Source organism: Alligator mississippiensis, chromosome 2, assembly GCF_030867095.1.
Source record: "Alligator mississippiensis isolate rAllMis1 chromosome 2, rAllMis1, whole genome shotgun sequence".
Lineage (NCBI taxonomy): Eukaryota > Metazoa > Chordata > Crocodylia > Alligatoridae > Alligator > Alligator mississippiensis.
Window position 1 is genome coordinate 72351841 of NC_081825.1, and position 14798 is coordinate 72366638.

At 42.4% G+C, this 14798-nt stretch overlaps 1 protein-coding gene across 14 annotated transcripts in view; it reads right to left on the reverse strand.

The window, feature by feature from the left end:
• Positions 1–14798, reverse strand: part of TENM3 (teneurin transmembrane protein 3) — a 604744-nt gene that overhangs the window by 56869 nt on the left and 533077 nt on the right. For all 14 annotated transcript variants that reach the window (XM_019481354.2, XM_014594830.3, XM_014594833.3 and 11 more), the window contains 3 exons: positions 12024–12240; positions 10885–11004; positions 10166–10427 (listed from right to left, as the gene is read on the reverse strand). In XM_019481354.2, coding sequence (XP_019336899.2) covers positions 10166–10427; positions 10885–11004; positions 12024–12240 — 599 coding nt within the window. The remainder of the gene's footprint in view (positions 1–10165; positions 10428–10884; positions 11005–12023; positions 12241–14798) is intronic.

Here is a 14798-nt window from a genome sequence, read left to right on the forward strand (position 1 = left end):
AAATGAGAGAGAAACAGTGGAATGAGAGAGAAAGAGCTGCAAGTGAGAGAGAAACAGTGGAAAAAAAATCCTGGTCATACCCAGTCATACCCCATACTCTCTTTCAGCATCCACTCTCTCCCACTCTGTGACACAGGATAATAGGCAACATGATCTGACCCAGTACACGTCAGTTCTTAAGTTCTTACATAAACTAAGTCCCTTAGCCATTTTCTTTCTTTCCGGAAAAAATTCCTTGCATCTTTTTACACAATAGTTTTGTCAATGAAGTAACCTCTTTTCTCCAAGTCTATCAGGCAAAACATTTCTTCTGAAACTGCCATCTACCCCAAGATGTGGAATACACAAAGCATACAGTCACCGTAATATAGACTATACTTTTCCAGGGAGCACTAGATATTATGTAGGATTCAGTATTCAAATCGACATGTGTCTACACGGGTTACACTAATTTTACTATTATGTCTACACTGTACAATTCACAAGCCGATTTGCCCTAATGGCTCAGTATCTCTGCACAACCTGTTCAGTGCATACCAGTGGTTCTCAACTTTTGTAGACTCAAGGTATCCCTTGTTAGACTCTTGGAAAGTGCCAGCTCTTAGCTTTTGCTTGGTTTTTGACAACAGAAAAATAATAAAGCAATGCTTCTGTTGTAAAGAACTTAGAATGACCACAACAGTTCACACTATAAATTTGAAATCTGTGGGTTTATCTTGTAACTCACATTGGCACACCTAGCAGCTCTAACACTGTGAGGCACACCTGTTGAGAATCACTGGTGTAGACATACCTTCAGAGAGACAAATTTAGCTCTGAGAAACAATAAGTCTGAGATACCACACGGCACAATCAAAAATAGACTTTGTAAAGTGAATTTGATGCTTAAAATTCTGCTTCGCTGAGCATCTCAGTATCCATCTAAAATCCATCTAAGATACATCTCAGCATCTATCTCCCATCTAAGCCCATTTGGGATTCATGAAGCAAGTACCCCTATGTGACAAGGCAGTGCTGTGCAGAGATATACTGATTTACCTATGAACAAGCTAGCTCCAATGTCCTGGAACTTACACAGCATCAGGCAGTGCTGTCTGGAGATACCTGAACTAGCCCTCATATGCTAACTATGGGATCTGTTGTGTCATACAATAGCCTTAGCTTGGTTATCTCTGCAGGATTTTGCTTTGTGCCATACAGACATGCTGTATGTCTACCGATGGGCCCAATCTAACAGGCATGTTCAACCATGCCTATTATACTCAGGGGCTAAGGATAGACATTCAAAAAGCCTGAGCCTGAATTGATTCACTGTTTGCAGATTAGTCTAAATTGCACAGCTTAAACTGATTAATAACTAGACTGATATTCTCTGTTAAAGCAGGAAATGCAGCCACATGCCTGCAGTGGCTCAAGCCAGAAGCCAGGGGGCACTACAGCATGCCCGCCAGCCACTGCTAAAGGGGAAGGAAGAGAGACACCTTCCAAGGCTGTCACTCCTCCCTGCAGGAGTGGAGGGGGCGTGGCTAAGCACCAGCTGGGGCTGGCACAACACATGGGATGCCAGCCACCAGCTGGGCGGGGGCGGGAGGGGCGGCAGCTGCCACACGACTGAGGATTGGGAATGGGGAAAAAGTCCTTTCTCTGGAGCAAGCATGTATTGAACACAGCAATTAGCAAAGCATGCAACAGGGAACTACCAAAAATCTTTGCTTAAGCTTAGGTACTGCCCAGTAAAACAAAGCATATACAACTTAGTCTAACTCAGGGGTTTTCAAACTTTTTGGGCCAGTGTACCCCTGGCAGCCGGTTGAGAAGGAAGGAGTCCCCTGGCAGCCGGGAGCAAGCGGGGAGTTCCCCAGTGGCCAGCTGACAAGCGGAAGTGCCAGTGGCATGGCGGCAGCACAAGTGCCTGCTGCCTAGTACCCCCTGAGGCCTTCCCAAGTACCACCAGTTGAAAAACCCTGGTCTAACATAAAAAGTAAACCAGGAAGACAAGAGAAAGCCTTGCATAAGTCTTACATATGCTGAGGGCAGAGTGTCTCCATACAACCAGGCATTTAGAAAGGCTTTGTTTAGGTATTCCTACCATTTACAGGTTCTGCTTTATAATGTAAATGTACCTCTTCTTTGGTGAAGCCCTGGGCTCACCGGTGCACGGCTTGGACCTGCACAGAGGGGACCAGTTTGCCTCCCCCGACCATTCGCTGTGGAATTAACCCCCTCCCTGCCTGGCTGCAGGCAAGCTGCAGACACTGCGCCCAAACCCCGGTTGTCCCTGTGGGGAGAGAGAGGACAAAGGGAGGAATTAACTCTGTCCCCGCCTGGCTGCAGGCAAGCCATGGAGGTGCAGCTGAGGCTGGCAAACTCCAGCTGTGGTCTGCAGGGTTTGCCAGCAGGGGGAGAGTGGATGGAGGGAGGAAGTTGCCTCAGGGGCCGTGGCAAGCCAGCATCTGGCCACGCCCTGCCCCTGCTCCAGCTAGAGAGCAGAGGGGAGGGGCCAACCTAGCTCTCTGGAGCAGAAAGAAGAGCCCCACCCAGCCCAGAGAGCATGCTGGGATGCTGGAGGAGTCTGGTTTAACTTAAACCAGGATTGGGTCTGGGACAGACAATGCATAAACTGGTTTGACCCAAATCAGTTAAGTCTGATACTACATTCAAACATGTTTATCTCAAACTGGTTTCAGCCATTTTCAAACTGGTTTATGTGCACTGAATGTCTGTTCTGTTACAGGTTTAATTCAGTTTCTACTCACTTAAACTAGTTTATGTGTAATGTCTGTCCCTAGAGCTTGACAGAATTGAATGCAGCAAATGAGAGAAAGCACAGCCAATTTCATTCAAAACAACTTCTTAGTATAATGGCTGGTGGTTAGAGCCCTTGACCAGAAACAAATGAGTTGGGTTGTAGGTCTGCCTCAGCAAAACAGGCTCAAACCCATAACTTTCACCTTCTAGAAGAGTGCCCTAGCCCCAGGCTATGGTGAAACTGTGCCCCAGGGCCTTCAAGCCTTCTGGATTCATGGGACCAGGAGAGAGCTGAAGGATATCTGACTTTGTAGCGTCTGATAAGGACACTGCCCTGCTACTGGAGTTGGGGTTGTAGGACCTGAGTTCCAGTCCCTGCTCCAGGGAATTCTTACTCATTTTGAATAAAAAAGCTATTGAATGAAATACACAAACAGTGCTGGGAGCAGGACATTCCATTTCCTGCTTTCATAGGCGACATGTAGGAGGGTTATGGGGGGGCGGGGGGGGGGGGGCATGTGCCCCCCCTGAAATTGGCCCTTGCCAGCCGGGGAGTGGGGAGCTCCAGCCAGTGCCCCCCGCCCCCACCAAGAAGCTCCAGTGGCACTTCCATTTATTCTGATGGGACTTCCGGTTTGCTGCCAGCTCTTCTGAGGTCGATGATCGGCTGCTGGGGGACCCCCTACCCCCAGTTGGTGATCAGCTGCTGGGGCCCACCCCCCTGGTCAGTGATTGGCCGCTGGGGGGACCCCCATCCCAGTCAGCGATCAGCTGCTGGTGGCCCCCCAGAGCCAGGAGGCACCAGTTGCCCATGCCTGCTTTACTCTTCCCATTCACTTTTTGGGGAACTTAGGTGCCTGATTCATCTTTAAAACTTTCACTCCTGGAGTTGGGTGCCTAAAAGTCAGGCATGCAGATGTTGAGCATCATTTGCCTAAGTGCTGTGGTGGCCCTAGGCCAGGGGCGGGCAATTACTTTGGGCGGAGGGCCGCTTACCCAGTTTTGGCAGGCTGTCGAGGGATGCATGGGTAGCCCTGCCCCTTGACAGGTGCCCTGCCCCCTGGTCACCATCTTGGGACCAATGTCCCAAAGTTTTGAGACCAATGTCCCAGGGCCAGCACTGGTGGGGCCCAGAGTGGGACGTAGGCTGGCAGTGGTCTGTGAAGCTGGGTTGGGCTGCACCAGCAGGGAGAGGGGGAAGCTGACCTGGCTCCATAGTGCCCCTGCCGGCCGGGACCCCGTGCTCCTGCCACCCGGCTCTGAGTCCCACTGGCACTGGCCCCAGGACACAGGTGTAGGCCCTGTGCTCCCACTGGCTCCCTGCCCACTCACACTCAGTGCCCCTAGCCTTGCGGTACAGGCGGGGGGCAGCACACAGCCCTGACCCCCTGCTTGCCAGCAGGGAAGAAGCTGGTGCTGAGCACAGGGAAAAGCAGCCTCTCACCCGCCCCATGGCTGATGCTCCCTGCTCCAGGTGCTTGTAGCCCATGCGGGGCTGTCTGGGGCAGGCACAGGCAGCCCAATGTGGGCTGCAGATGGCTGCAGCGTGGGGCGCTGGCCATGGGGCGGGCGAGGGGCCGCTTTTTCCTACGCTCAGCACCAGTTTGCAACCCACCACCACTGCCAGCCTGGCAGTGGGGCCGGGTTACAAGGTGGTACTGAGCATGGGGGGTGGAGAAAGCATCCCGTCACCTGCCCCATGCCCAGTGCCACGTGCTGCAGCCACTCACAGCTGGCCTGGGGCTGCCTGTGCCTGCTCCAAAAAGGCCCATGTAGGTTGCAAGCGCCTGCAGCGTGGGGCGCCGGCCATGGGGCAGGTGAGGGGCTGCTTTTCTCTGAGCAGGGAAGGAGCCTGGGGAAAAGCTGAGCATGGGGGGGAAGTGGCCTCTCCCATGCCCGGTGCCCCATGCTGCAGGCTCTCACAGCCCACATGGGGCTGTCCGGAGTGGGCACAGGCAGCCCCATGGGGGCTGCAAGCAGCTGCAGTGCGGGGCACTGGGCGTGGGGGGTTCACTTCCCCCTCTGTGCTCCTTCCCTGCCCGGAGTCCCCCCCCCCACTTACCTGAGCTTCCCGTGCTGGGGCAGCCACGTGCTCCCAGCCCAGAAACCATAGCTGGGGCTTCTGGCTGGGGGGCAGGGATGGGTGAGCCCCGCTGTTGTTGGAGCCTGCCGGGCTTCCCCTGGGTCCTACTGCTCTTGGTTCCTGCATTTTTGACAGGAACCAAGGGCAGAGAAATATTAATTTTCTACATTTTTTTAGGGGCCCCCTGGGCCGGAGAGAATGTCCTCGTGGGCCAGATCTGGCCCACGGGCCGTATTTTGCCCACCCCTGCCCGAGGCCCATATGTCTGTGACAAATCAATTTTACAACAATTAAGCACAAATTTACACATAAGTCTGCTACTGTGCAATAGTACTTTCTTTCTTCCCACTTTGTCCTATCTTGTCTACTTAGATTCGTCTGTTTATAGACTGTCCCTTACCTATGTGTATGTACTGCCCCAGGCATAGTGCAGCCCCAGATTTGGGTTAAAGCCTCTAATTGCTACTGTAGCACAAATACTAAATGTTTCATGGGATGGGTATTTTAAATGGTGTGAATATCTATTTTACTTGTGGATTGTAAATACTTTCAACTAGTACTTTCTTCCACTTATTTCAAAGGCAGACAGAAGTAGGGTGCCTTAGGGAAAGCTTTCCCATATTTCCTGATCAATATTCACTACTCAGACATCAGCTCACCAGTTTCTCATCTCAGAAAGATACAGTGATTCAATCTTAGGTTTGGAAAGTTCCACCTGCTTTTTCTTCCATGGAGAAGATTCTGTGTGTGGTAGTTAGACATAAAGAGTTTCTGCGGGTTATAATAGTTAATCAACCTTATTTCAAGAGGTGTCAGGACTTCTAACTGGATTAGAATCATATCCCTAAAAATACTGAAGGCCTGCCTGCACTGCAGCTGCAAAGCCACCAAGTATTGTGAGTGAAATGAAAAGATTTCTTTAAGTACAATTATAAATAACATCTCTGAGGTGAACTGAAGCAGTAAGGGGTCTCTGAGCCATCAGCTTAGGGCCTTGGGCATGCCAAAGCAGCATACTGCACACGCAGAGAGGCATATTTAGGTGTCTTTATTGTACCTTCCTGTCCCTTGGTCTAAAAGACTGCCAGGCCCAAAATAACAAATTTTACTGGTGGAAAACAGTCTGCTGGGAGACCACTGTGTTCCAGCCCCATGGATCCATACTTTGCTTTGCTCCTTGACGAGGGCCTGAGAATCAGGACTGCAGTATTTAACAGGCCCTCAGATGTCATGTAATAATACTGGATAAGTTAAGAAAGATTTACGTACTGCTAATTAAATTTGTCTCTTTTCCCATCCTATAACCAATTAAGGCTGACAGCAGTTTGGATCAGCTAACAGGATAAACTAGGATGCAACAAAGCTGTCATTCATATCACGTGTGTACAAGCAAATCTCTCTCCTTCTCCAGCCTGAAACTTATCATCCTGTAGAGATGTCTGTGTTACATTACAGGAAGGGAAAGATAGACCAGGATGATGGAAAAGGATGCTACCCCAAGCCTTATTACTGATAAGTAATAATAAGCCATTCTTAATAATAAGCCTCTTCAAAAAACAGACATCAAGTGACATGCAGTAGTGTCATTAAGGAAGAACTTTAAAAAAGCCATATTTTTAATGTTCTGCCCAAAACAGCGTATGTTGCTCCTTAGCCCAAGGTACAAAGGGGATAACTAATTTCCCTCTCAAGCTAGAAGGCAACAAAGCTATTTGCAGGCTAACAATGTAAAAGACCATTCAGGGATATGAGCAATTGAGGATCTATTCCTTTACTAGGACCTTGAAGGCAAAATAAGATGTTTGGAGGACTCCCAGGTTGCACTTAAAACAGAGCTAACAGATGCTGTTCTCTTTCTGGGTGAAAAAAACTTGAGTAGAGAAACAAAGAGCAATAACATATCTGCAAATTAACAGTAGGTAATGGGATTTCTGTTGGTCTCAGAGTTCATTCAAAACTTCCCTTACAACCAAAAAATGTAGATGAATAGCATTTCAGTCTGAAGGTGGCCATCAACCCTCTAGCCTCAGAGATCTGAAATCATATAGGCCAGTCTGGCTGTCCTTTTCAAGGAATTTTAATGTGGGTTTGGACAACTATCTCATTAAAAATTGGGAGGCTAGTTCAGGCCCTTGTAAGGCCAAAAACTAACTGCTGTTGGTCTGTGCAGGCACAAGAGCCTAGTCCTCAAATTAGGAATTACAGATTACTCCTTTCCTTTCAATAAGAAGTGCCATGCCTTAATATATCTTCCTGAGAACTTTGAAGACTAAGGAGTAAAACAGGACATACATTTCAGCTGTCCTTATGAACCATTAACTAAACACTTAAGCATACTTCTAAAGAGGTAACCAGGAATTGCAAACTTCAATTTAGTGAAGAACAACATCTGGGAAGTCTTTGGGTATAAAAATCATACTACACCAGCTCAGCCAGTTAGCTCATCCACTAATTTTTCTTGACAGATAATCAGCTTGTCTGGAATAATACTAACTCTGTAAAGGGACCAAGTGATAGCCCATCTACTAGATTGCAAAGCTTGACATTCTATTTATGAATGAAAAACTTTTGGAAGGCAGTTGTGAAATATTTAACCTCTAGTCTGCACATAAAGGTCATTTTAATTTTCACAAATTGCATCAATCTGAGAGCTTAAGTTGGCCTTTCAACCCTAAAGATTTCTATGAAGCTCCTAAGGGACCCAATCTGCCCAAGCTGCCAAGTCCTGCCAGATCTTGGAGCTATTTGAATGTAGTATACTGCATTTCCTTCTGATTGCTGTAGGTTAAGGAGATTGGCCATTTTCTTCAGTGGAACCAAGTTTCAGTATTTATTACTAAATTTACATGGCTATCCAAGTCCTGACTTAATTGCGAAACAACAAGGTAAAATAGGTTCTTTAGATGAAATCCTGGCCCAGAGAAGTCAATGGGAGCTTTTCTGTTAAGCTGAGTAAGTATTTGACTCTAGCTCTTGGAAGTAGACTCTGCCACAAATTCTGCTGAACATTATCACCAATAGCAAAATAAAGGAAGAAGATGGACTAGTTTGGTAGAACTCATCTACAGAACTGACTCTCCAGGGAAACACTGGAAATAACCTGAGTGCTCATTCTTGCTAAGTATGTAGCTCCACTCCATGGCATCTTCCTGTCTCACCACTAATGGAAGAACTGATTGGTCAAAAGAGTTGAAGAAAAATCTTTCAAGTTCTTGTGGAGGGAGACACTGTTGGTACCCAGTTAAAGAAGTATCTATGGATACACCTGCAGAAAATGTATTGACTTCCTAAGATACTGAACAATGGAAGAATAGGGTTAGATAACATGTAACTTTAACCTTAACTTCTCTTTCTCATCTAGGAAATTATCTCCTGGGTCTGACTCCATGTTTACTTACTTATGCCTCTGTCTCCTCTCACCCAGCCTTTTAGTTCCGTTCCCTTTTCTTTTGTGGCAACTTTTCAGTACAGGTTGCCACTATATGGGACTAAGTGTGTGCTACTAGAAACACTGCCTTCAAGGGATGATGAAGTACTGCATCCAGAGCTCATGAAGCACATCATTTTCCTCTGCATGTGGTGCAGAGTATTGCCAAGCCACATTAACAGGATGGTCGACACAGAATGGACATAGGGAATGACTCTTATGTTTTCTGTGCCTATCCCAAATTCTCCCGCAGTAAATATGAATTTGCCACTTAGAAAAGAACTGTAATCATCCCTTAAGAGTTGAAGGAACAGTTTTGAATCAAATAAGCATCTAATCTGAATTTGTATTGATTTATCTAGAGTGGTGGGTAGATTGGGAGATATACTGTTTGTTATGCATTGTGTATTAGAGATTAGAATCTGACCCATGGGGTCAGAATATTTTTCTTGATGCATTTGTGTAACTTCCATTAGCAGAAATAGGGGCTATGTGGAGGCACTAAGTGGAGAAAACAACCTTTATTTGATGTTTTTAGACAGTAGAGTTATTGCATTTTTGCATGAATAATTACAGTATGTTTCAATTCATCAGAAATTGTCCACATTAGTACAGTTAAGCCAGGTGTATGTAATATTTTTTTTTAATAATGAAAGCCTTCCTTTTAAAACCCTTTACAATCACCTTGTCTATTATTACTTTTTCTTGTTTTATAACCATGTATTTAAATCACTTCCCATGACTTTGGGGACTGAATCTATTATCTGCCGCCAAATCAAGAGACTCAGTGGTATTTCGCAGTGGATTGCATTTTGCAAATAACTTTTTTAGTTGAGTTGCAGCTTTCGAAGGTAGTGGAACTGCAGCGAAGGATAAAAGCAAGCATTGGCTAGCATACTTTAGACTTGCATTTAATTGCAAGTTGTTTATATCTTTATGTTAAACTGCAAATTGTTTAATTATTTTGTTCTTTTAAGCTCTAAGTGAAACTAATTTTAATCGCACCTATTACATTTAATTGTATCTACAAGTGACGGTGTTTCTTACTGAAGATTTACAAAACCAGGCTCTTTGTATTTAAGACATTTTAAGCAAGCAAGCAAACACACAAAATAGCTATTTTTAGCAGGGAAAGCGTGACCAACAAATAATCACAAAGGTGATTTTCATTTCTTAAAATGCAAGTATAATTTAAGACCAAAGGAAAAAGCACATTCATGGCTAATTATTAGGAATTTGGGAATCTAACAAAATGCTTTTTAGAGACACAAAGCATTTAGACCGCATATTTTTTGTTCAAAATGACATTCTGGTTTCTTTTCACTAACTTGGCTCTTGATCTTGTGAGGTGTTGATACATAAAGGCTTCAGTAGGTAAGGAGACTGCTCAGTATCTTGGCAGATCCTGTCCTTTCAAAACTATGAAATTTCTCAGTCATTAGGGAAAAAACCATCAGAATGCATAAATATTTATCAAGAACAAACAGATAAAACTGAGCACACTACCCATGGCACACTATGCTACTCTGGAAAAACAAACAATTTACATTTTTCAAGGTGTGTGTTCTTGACATTAACGTTGAACACTAGCAGGCTGATGGTCAAAAAGTTAGGGCATAACTGTGATTATACAGGCAATGAAAATTCTCATCTGGCAGCTGATGATACTCAGCATCTTATAATTATAAAAAGTGTGTACAATCAGATATTTGCACACACTGTACTTTTTGCTTCTACTTTTTTAATGCAATTGTTTCTATGATTTTGAAAATAAAAGAAATCTGTGAAATAACTATACTGGTGCAAATTTCTTTTTCACTATAAATCTGCTGCTTGCATTCTTTTTATTATACTATTTTAAAATTAAATCTAATAGAAATGATTGTTTAGTTCAAAGCTAATTGTACCTGTGTCTCAGGGATAATGGGGCTGTCTTCAGGAGAAATTCTAAACAAGGTAGATAAAGGTGATGATACAATGACAGGGTTTGGCCTCACAAATCCACTCAGGTCACAGCTGGGGATGTCATTCTCCTCCTTCTTCATGACCAGGGTATCCATGACGTAAAAGACATTCCATGGGATCCACACTGTGTGATATTGCGTGAGGAACGGTGAGCGCTCAAACACCAGAGTTAGAGATGCACCACCATTTGCCACCAAATCAAACCTAAGACAAACAACAAGATTATTCAGATAACAAACTGACCTGAATTTATGCCCCCACACTGCCAAATTATGTAGTTTCAATGTAGTTTTCATTTTATGCGTCTGACTCCTTATGGGAGTGCCTCAGTTTTTGTCCATTCTAACTCCAATGCAAACAATGGAAAAAAAAAATCAATGGATTTGCATTAGCTTACTAGTGCATGAAAGAGCTGAAAATCCTACCCCTGTGTTTTAGTTCAACAGCCGTTTTCTCTGTTTCAGAAAAAAAAAAATCAACAACTTTACTTGTTTGTAGTATTTACAAAGGCCTGGTTTGTAATTGTAACCTCTGAAAAAATGCTGTTTTTTCCATTACTTTCAAACCACAAAAAATAACTCCAGAGATAACAAAGTTTTCTGGTAAACTAAAATTACATTTACCGTCTTCTACTTGTAGACACTCCTAATGGCAAACTTACATTCCATCTTGGCGAGTGATTGTGTATCCATATTCTGGATAATGTAAAAATGATACATTAACTCCAATGAGAGGTGTTCCATCAGCTGTTAATACCTGGCCTCTTATGACAGATGCGAGGCTGTGAAAAACATGCAGAATTGGTTATGCATCTATTTTCTCAGGCTATCACTGTAATGATTAATAGCAAATACAACTTAAACAAATACCCATGTCTTTATATGTTATCAACTCTTGTTTGCATATTCAGGGTTGAAACAGTGCCTAGCCACTGTCCCTTTTAAACTTCACATAACTGGCATTTTCTAAGCACCTTCATGTTTACCCTCTGTTTTAATCCAGCACAGCTTGTCTTCAGAGTTACAAAGTACAATAATTTAGTGAAGAATTTTTTAAAACTTATAAACTCTACGCTTTCCTTCCATAAGTCATATCTCTGGCAGTTTCATAAAGAAGAATGTACTTTCCAATTAATTTCAAGGCAATCTGTAAATCTGCAGAGGCCAAGAGGTACAAAATTTAAAGGGGCAATAAGGAACATTTGTGCAACAACTTTTAATCAACTGCTGTGCCCAACTGCATTAATTTTGCCAAATTACTGCAGACACAGGAGTCCTGGTATAAATCATCTTCTTTTACTCAGTGAGACATAAGACACCTGCTTTCAGTTACTGGTTTATTTTCAGGTCATTACTGCTCTTTAAAGCACCAGTCAAACACTTTATGCAATTATACTGTCATGCATTTAACAGTTCTATTACATTAATTCATAATTTACATTATTTAGTGTGATCAGCTTAACAAGTGAAACTCTCCCTTCCTTTCTTATTGCTTTGATATGTTTCCAACTACAGTAACCCAAATAACTTGGTTAGATGAAGATTTTTTTGATCTTTAATAGAATGCCCTTTTATAATGCAGGTACCAAGCATGGCAAAGTGTGTAACTTACTAGCCATGGCACTTGGATTTTTTGTAAGAAATCAGCTATAATAGTCCATATAAAAAAATGAATACTGCATTTATTGAAAGGCCATTTGCAAAATATCACAATCATAATGGATGCTTTATCCATGTTAGCCACATCTGTACTGTGAAATTTTATTTTAGACTCATAGGGGAGCAATCCATTGATATTCACCTCTTATTGAAAGGGCTTTCTCCAGGTATGACATGAGTGCTGTCTGGCCCTATAAGAAAACTGATCCGATCATAAAAAGATTTGGCCGCTTGCTGAGATGGCGATTGCTGACTTTGGCTAATGATATCTTGAGGGTCAGGCAGTCCACGACAATAGGGCTGATTTTGGCAAGAACTCTGCAAGCAGCAGTCAGGATCCATACAGTCAATTAATCCATCTGTGGGCAGAAATTCAGACAAATCAACAAACTCTTCCTCTTGTTCTTCATATATGAATGAGCAATTAGACAAAGTTTGTCTAGAGAGAGACTTGAAAAGCAGCATAGTAGGAAAGAATATTAGTAATTAGGATTTTTAACAATTCACTTTCAAGTAATGAAGGGCTCTGTCAATCAGTCTGTCAGAGACACACAGCTTCGTGCAGGATTTGTTTTCATTTAAAACATTTCTTAAACCATTATATTTTAAAATTAAAAATAAGCATTTTAAAACAGAAAAAACCCCAGAAAATGGAAGGATTTCAACTCTATGGACATTGCTTACTGATAAATATTAAATACTATTTATGGGGGTTAAGTAGGATTTATGTGAGGTTATTTGGTTTGCTGGGAATAGAAACAGGTAACTCCCACTCCACTGCTTTCTTGAACCTATTTAGAGTCTGTGTGCTGTAAGTAGCTTTAAATATTTAACAACATTTATCAAGATGGATTCTTTTATATTTGGGAACAAAGCTTTTGTTGATACTGACAAAGGTCTTTTTTCCCCACAAGTCTTTTTCATGAAAATGTATGAGAGCAAAGTCTGTGTTAAAAATTTTATATTTCATTCCAAGTAAATTCATGATGCATGATTGTTAATATAAACATGCTTTATGCATGCATGCTGGTGTTTTTTATGTGTATGCACAATATATTCATACACAATATGGATTGGACCTGTCACCTCTGGAAATCTAATTTGGTGGAAGATTGAAATCAAGCTCAAATAGATAACTGTTAATTAGCCTGAAGTAAAACAAGTCTGGAAATGTCAGCTACACAAAGTTTTCTTCTAGGTGAATGTAATGCAGTATTACATAGCTGATAATTGTTTTCCCTAAAAGTGTAGCAAGACTGAAATAGCTCAAGCATTTTATTATTCCATTTAGGTAAACAGTGAGAATTGTGTTTAGTGGGAAGCATAAGAATTGAAAAAATATACAGTAATTTGAGGAAGTCTCTAACAATATTCCTTCTATAATATGTTTAGCCATGGATTAAAACTAAAAACAATCAGTCATGATTGTTATACTTTGTTACATGCTACAAGAATGTAAATAAAAAGGGCTCTTCCAAATGCAACTTAAAACAAATTTCCTTCAAGAACGGCTGTACTTCATGGATCAGAGTCTGCATTTTGGCACAGTACTAAGGGCCTGATCTTTCATTTATTGCACCCCCTTCCAGTTCCCCTTAAACCAACTGGCATGGATGTAAGTTTCTGGAGTGTAATGTTTCTGGAGCATTACTCATTCCTGGGAGGATTTTATTTAGTCTTAGTTGCCTAAAATAAGAAACTTCTTATAAGCAAACTACTGATACCATGCTGGTTTGGGCGGTACCAGCCTGGGTCAGTATCCAAACTTGGTACACTGATGGTTAAAGGCTTTGTTTTTACATCTCTGTATCCTCCCTCTGGCAATATTTGGTGCAATTGCCAAGGGGGCATGCTCAAATTTAGTCATTCATCTTTGTTAGTTTATAAAAAGCAAATGTACATCTGGCATGTAGTCTGCGGGTCATAAAACTGCATGAGATTGACACCTTCTGAACTAATCAGCTGGAAATGCATTTTTACAAGCCTCTCCACTAACATCAATCAGAGAAAGAATCTCATTTTCACCAGCCAAGATATAGGGACACACTGTTTGTTATTTTTCTGTGGAGTTTATCAGCAACTTGCCCAAGCGAGTGACGGATGGTTATGAATCTGGCTCCCTATAACTTGAGAAAACATTTTTCATTCTTTCTCTGTACTTATACAGCTAGTGCTATCTAGTACCACTAAGGTGAATACTCTATTGCCCTGTGTGTAGCCAAGTAAAATAGTCTTGGTATTGGTAGAACAACTCTGCAAAATTATTGATGCATTTCAGTTTAGCCAAAAAAAGGAGACTTGGCTTACATTTCTACTAACTTAGTAGCTATGCCTATCAGATTCCATAAGAAAAATACAAACAACATCAGAGATATTTGAGCTCTTTGGATAATCATTATTAATGCTAGAAAATTATTTTGCATTTCCCTTCTAGATTTTTGTCATTCTTTTATGTACTGCAGGTATAGCAAGCACATTAATATTTATGCACAAGTAAAAAAGGGTCATCCTCAAAAGTTTAAACTTTTGCAATTAAAGTCTCAACTAGATGTACTTTTTTCTTAGCTGAAACATGCACAGAACTGTGAGAGGGTATAGTTTTGCTATGTGCTATTTCTAGGGACTAGTAAAACACTAAAACGGCAGGTGTCCAAACTCCCCCAGGGTGTCCTTTCCTTGCAAACTGGTATATTTAGGAAGTAAATTCAAAACAGGATACGGAGAACAGACCTATAAACTGGCAAGCTCCGAGTCCTGTTTTTAAATAAAAATAATCAAAATAGGACCTGGAGGAGGAATTTGGCTAAAGTTCACTTTAGAATTAAATTTTGCAAACTGGATAAGGAAGGAGAACAACTTCACTCACCAAATCACTCTGTATTCCTGCACTTGTGGACTTTTATATGCAGTAGAATCT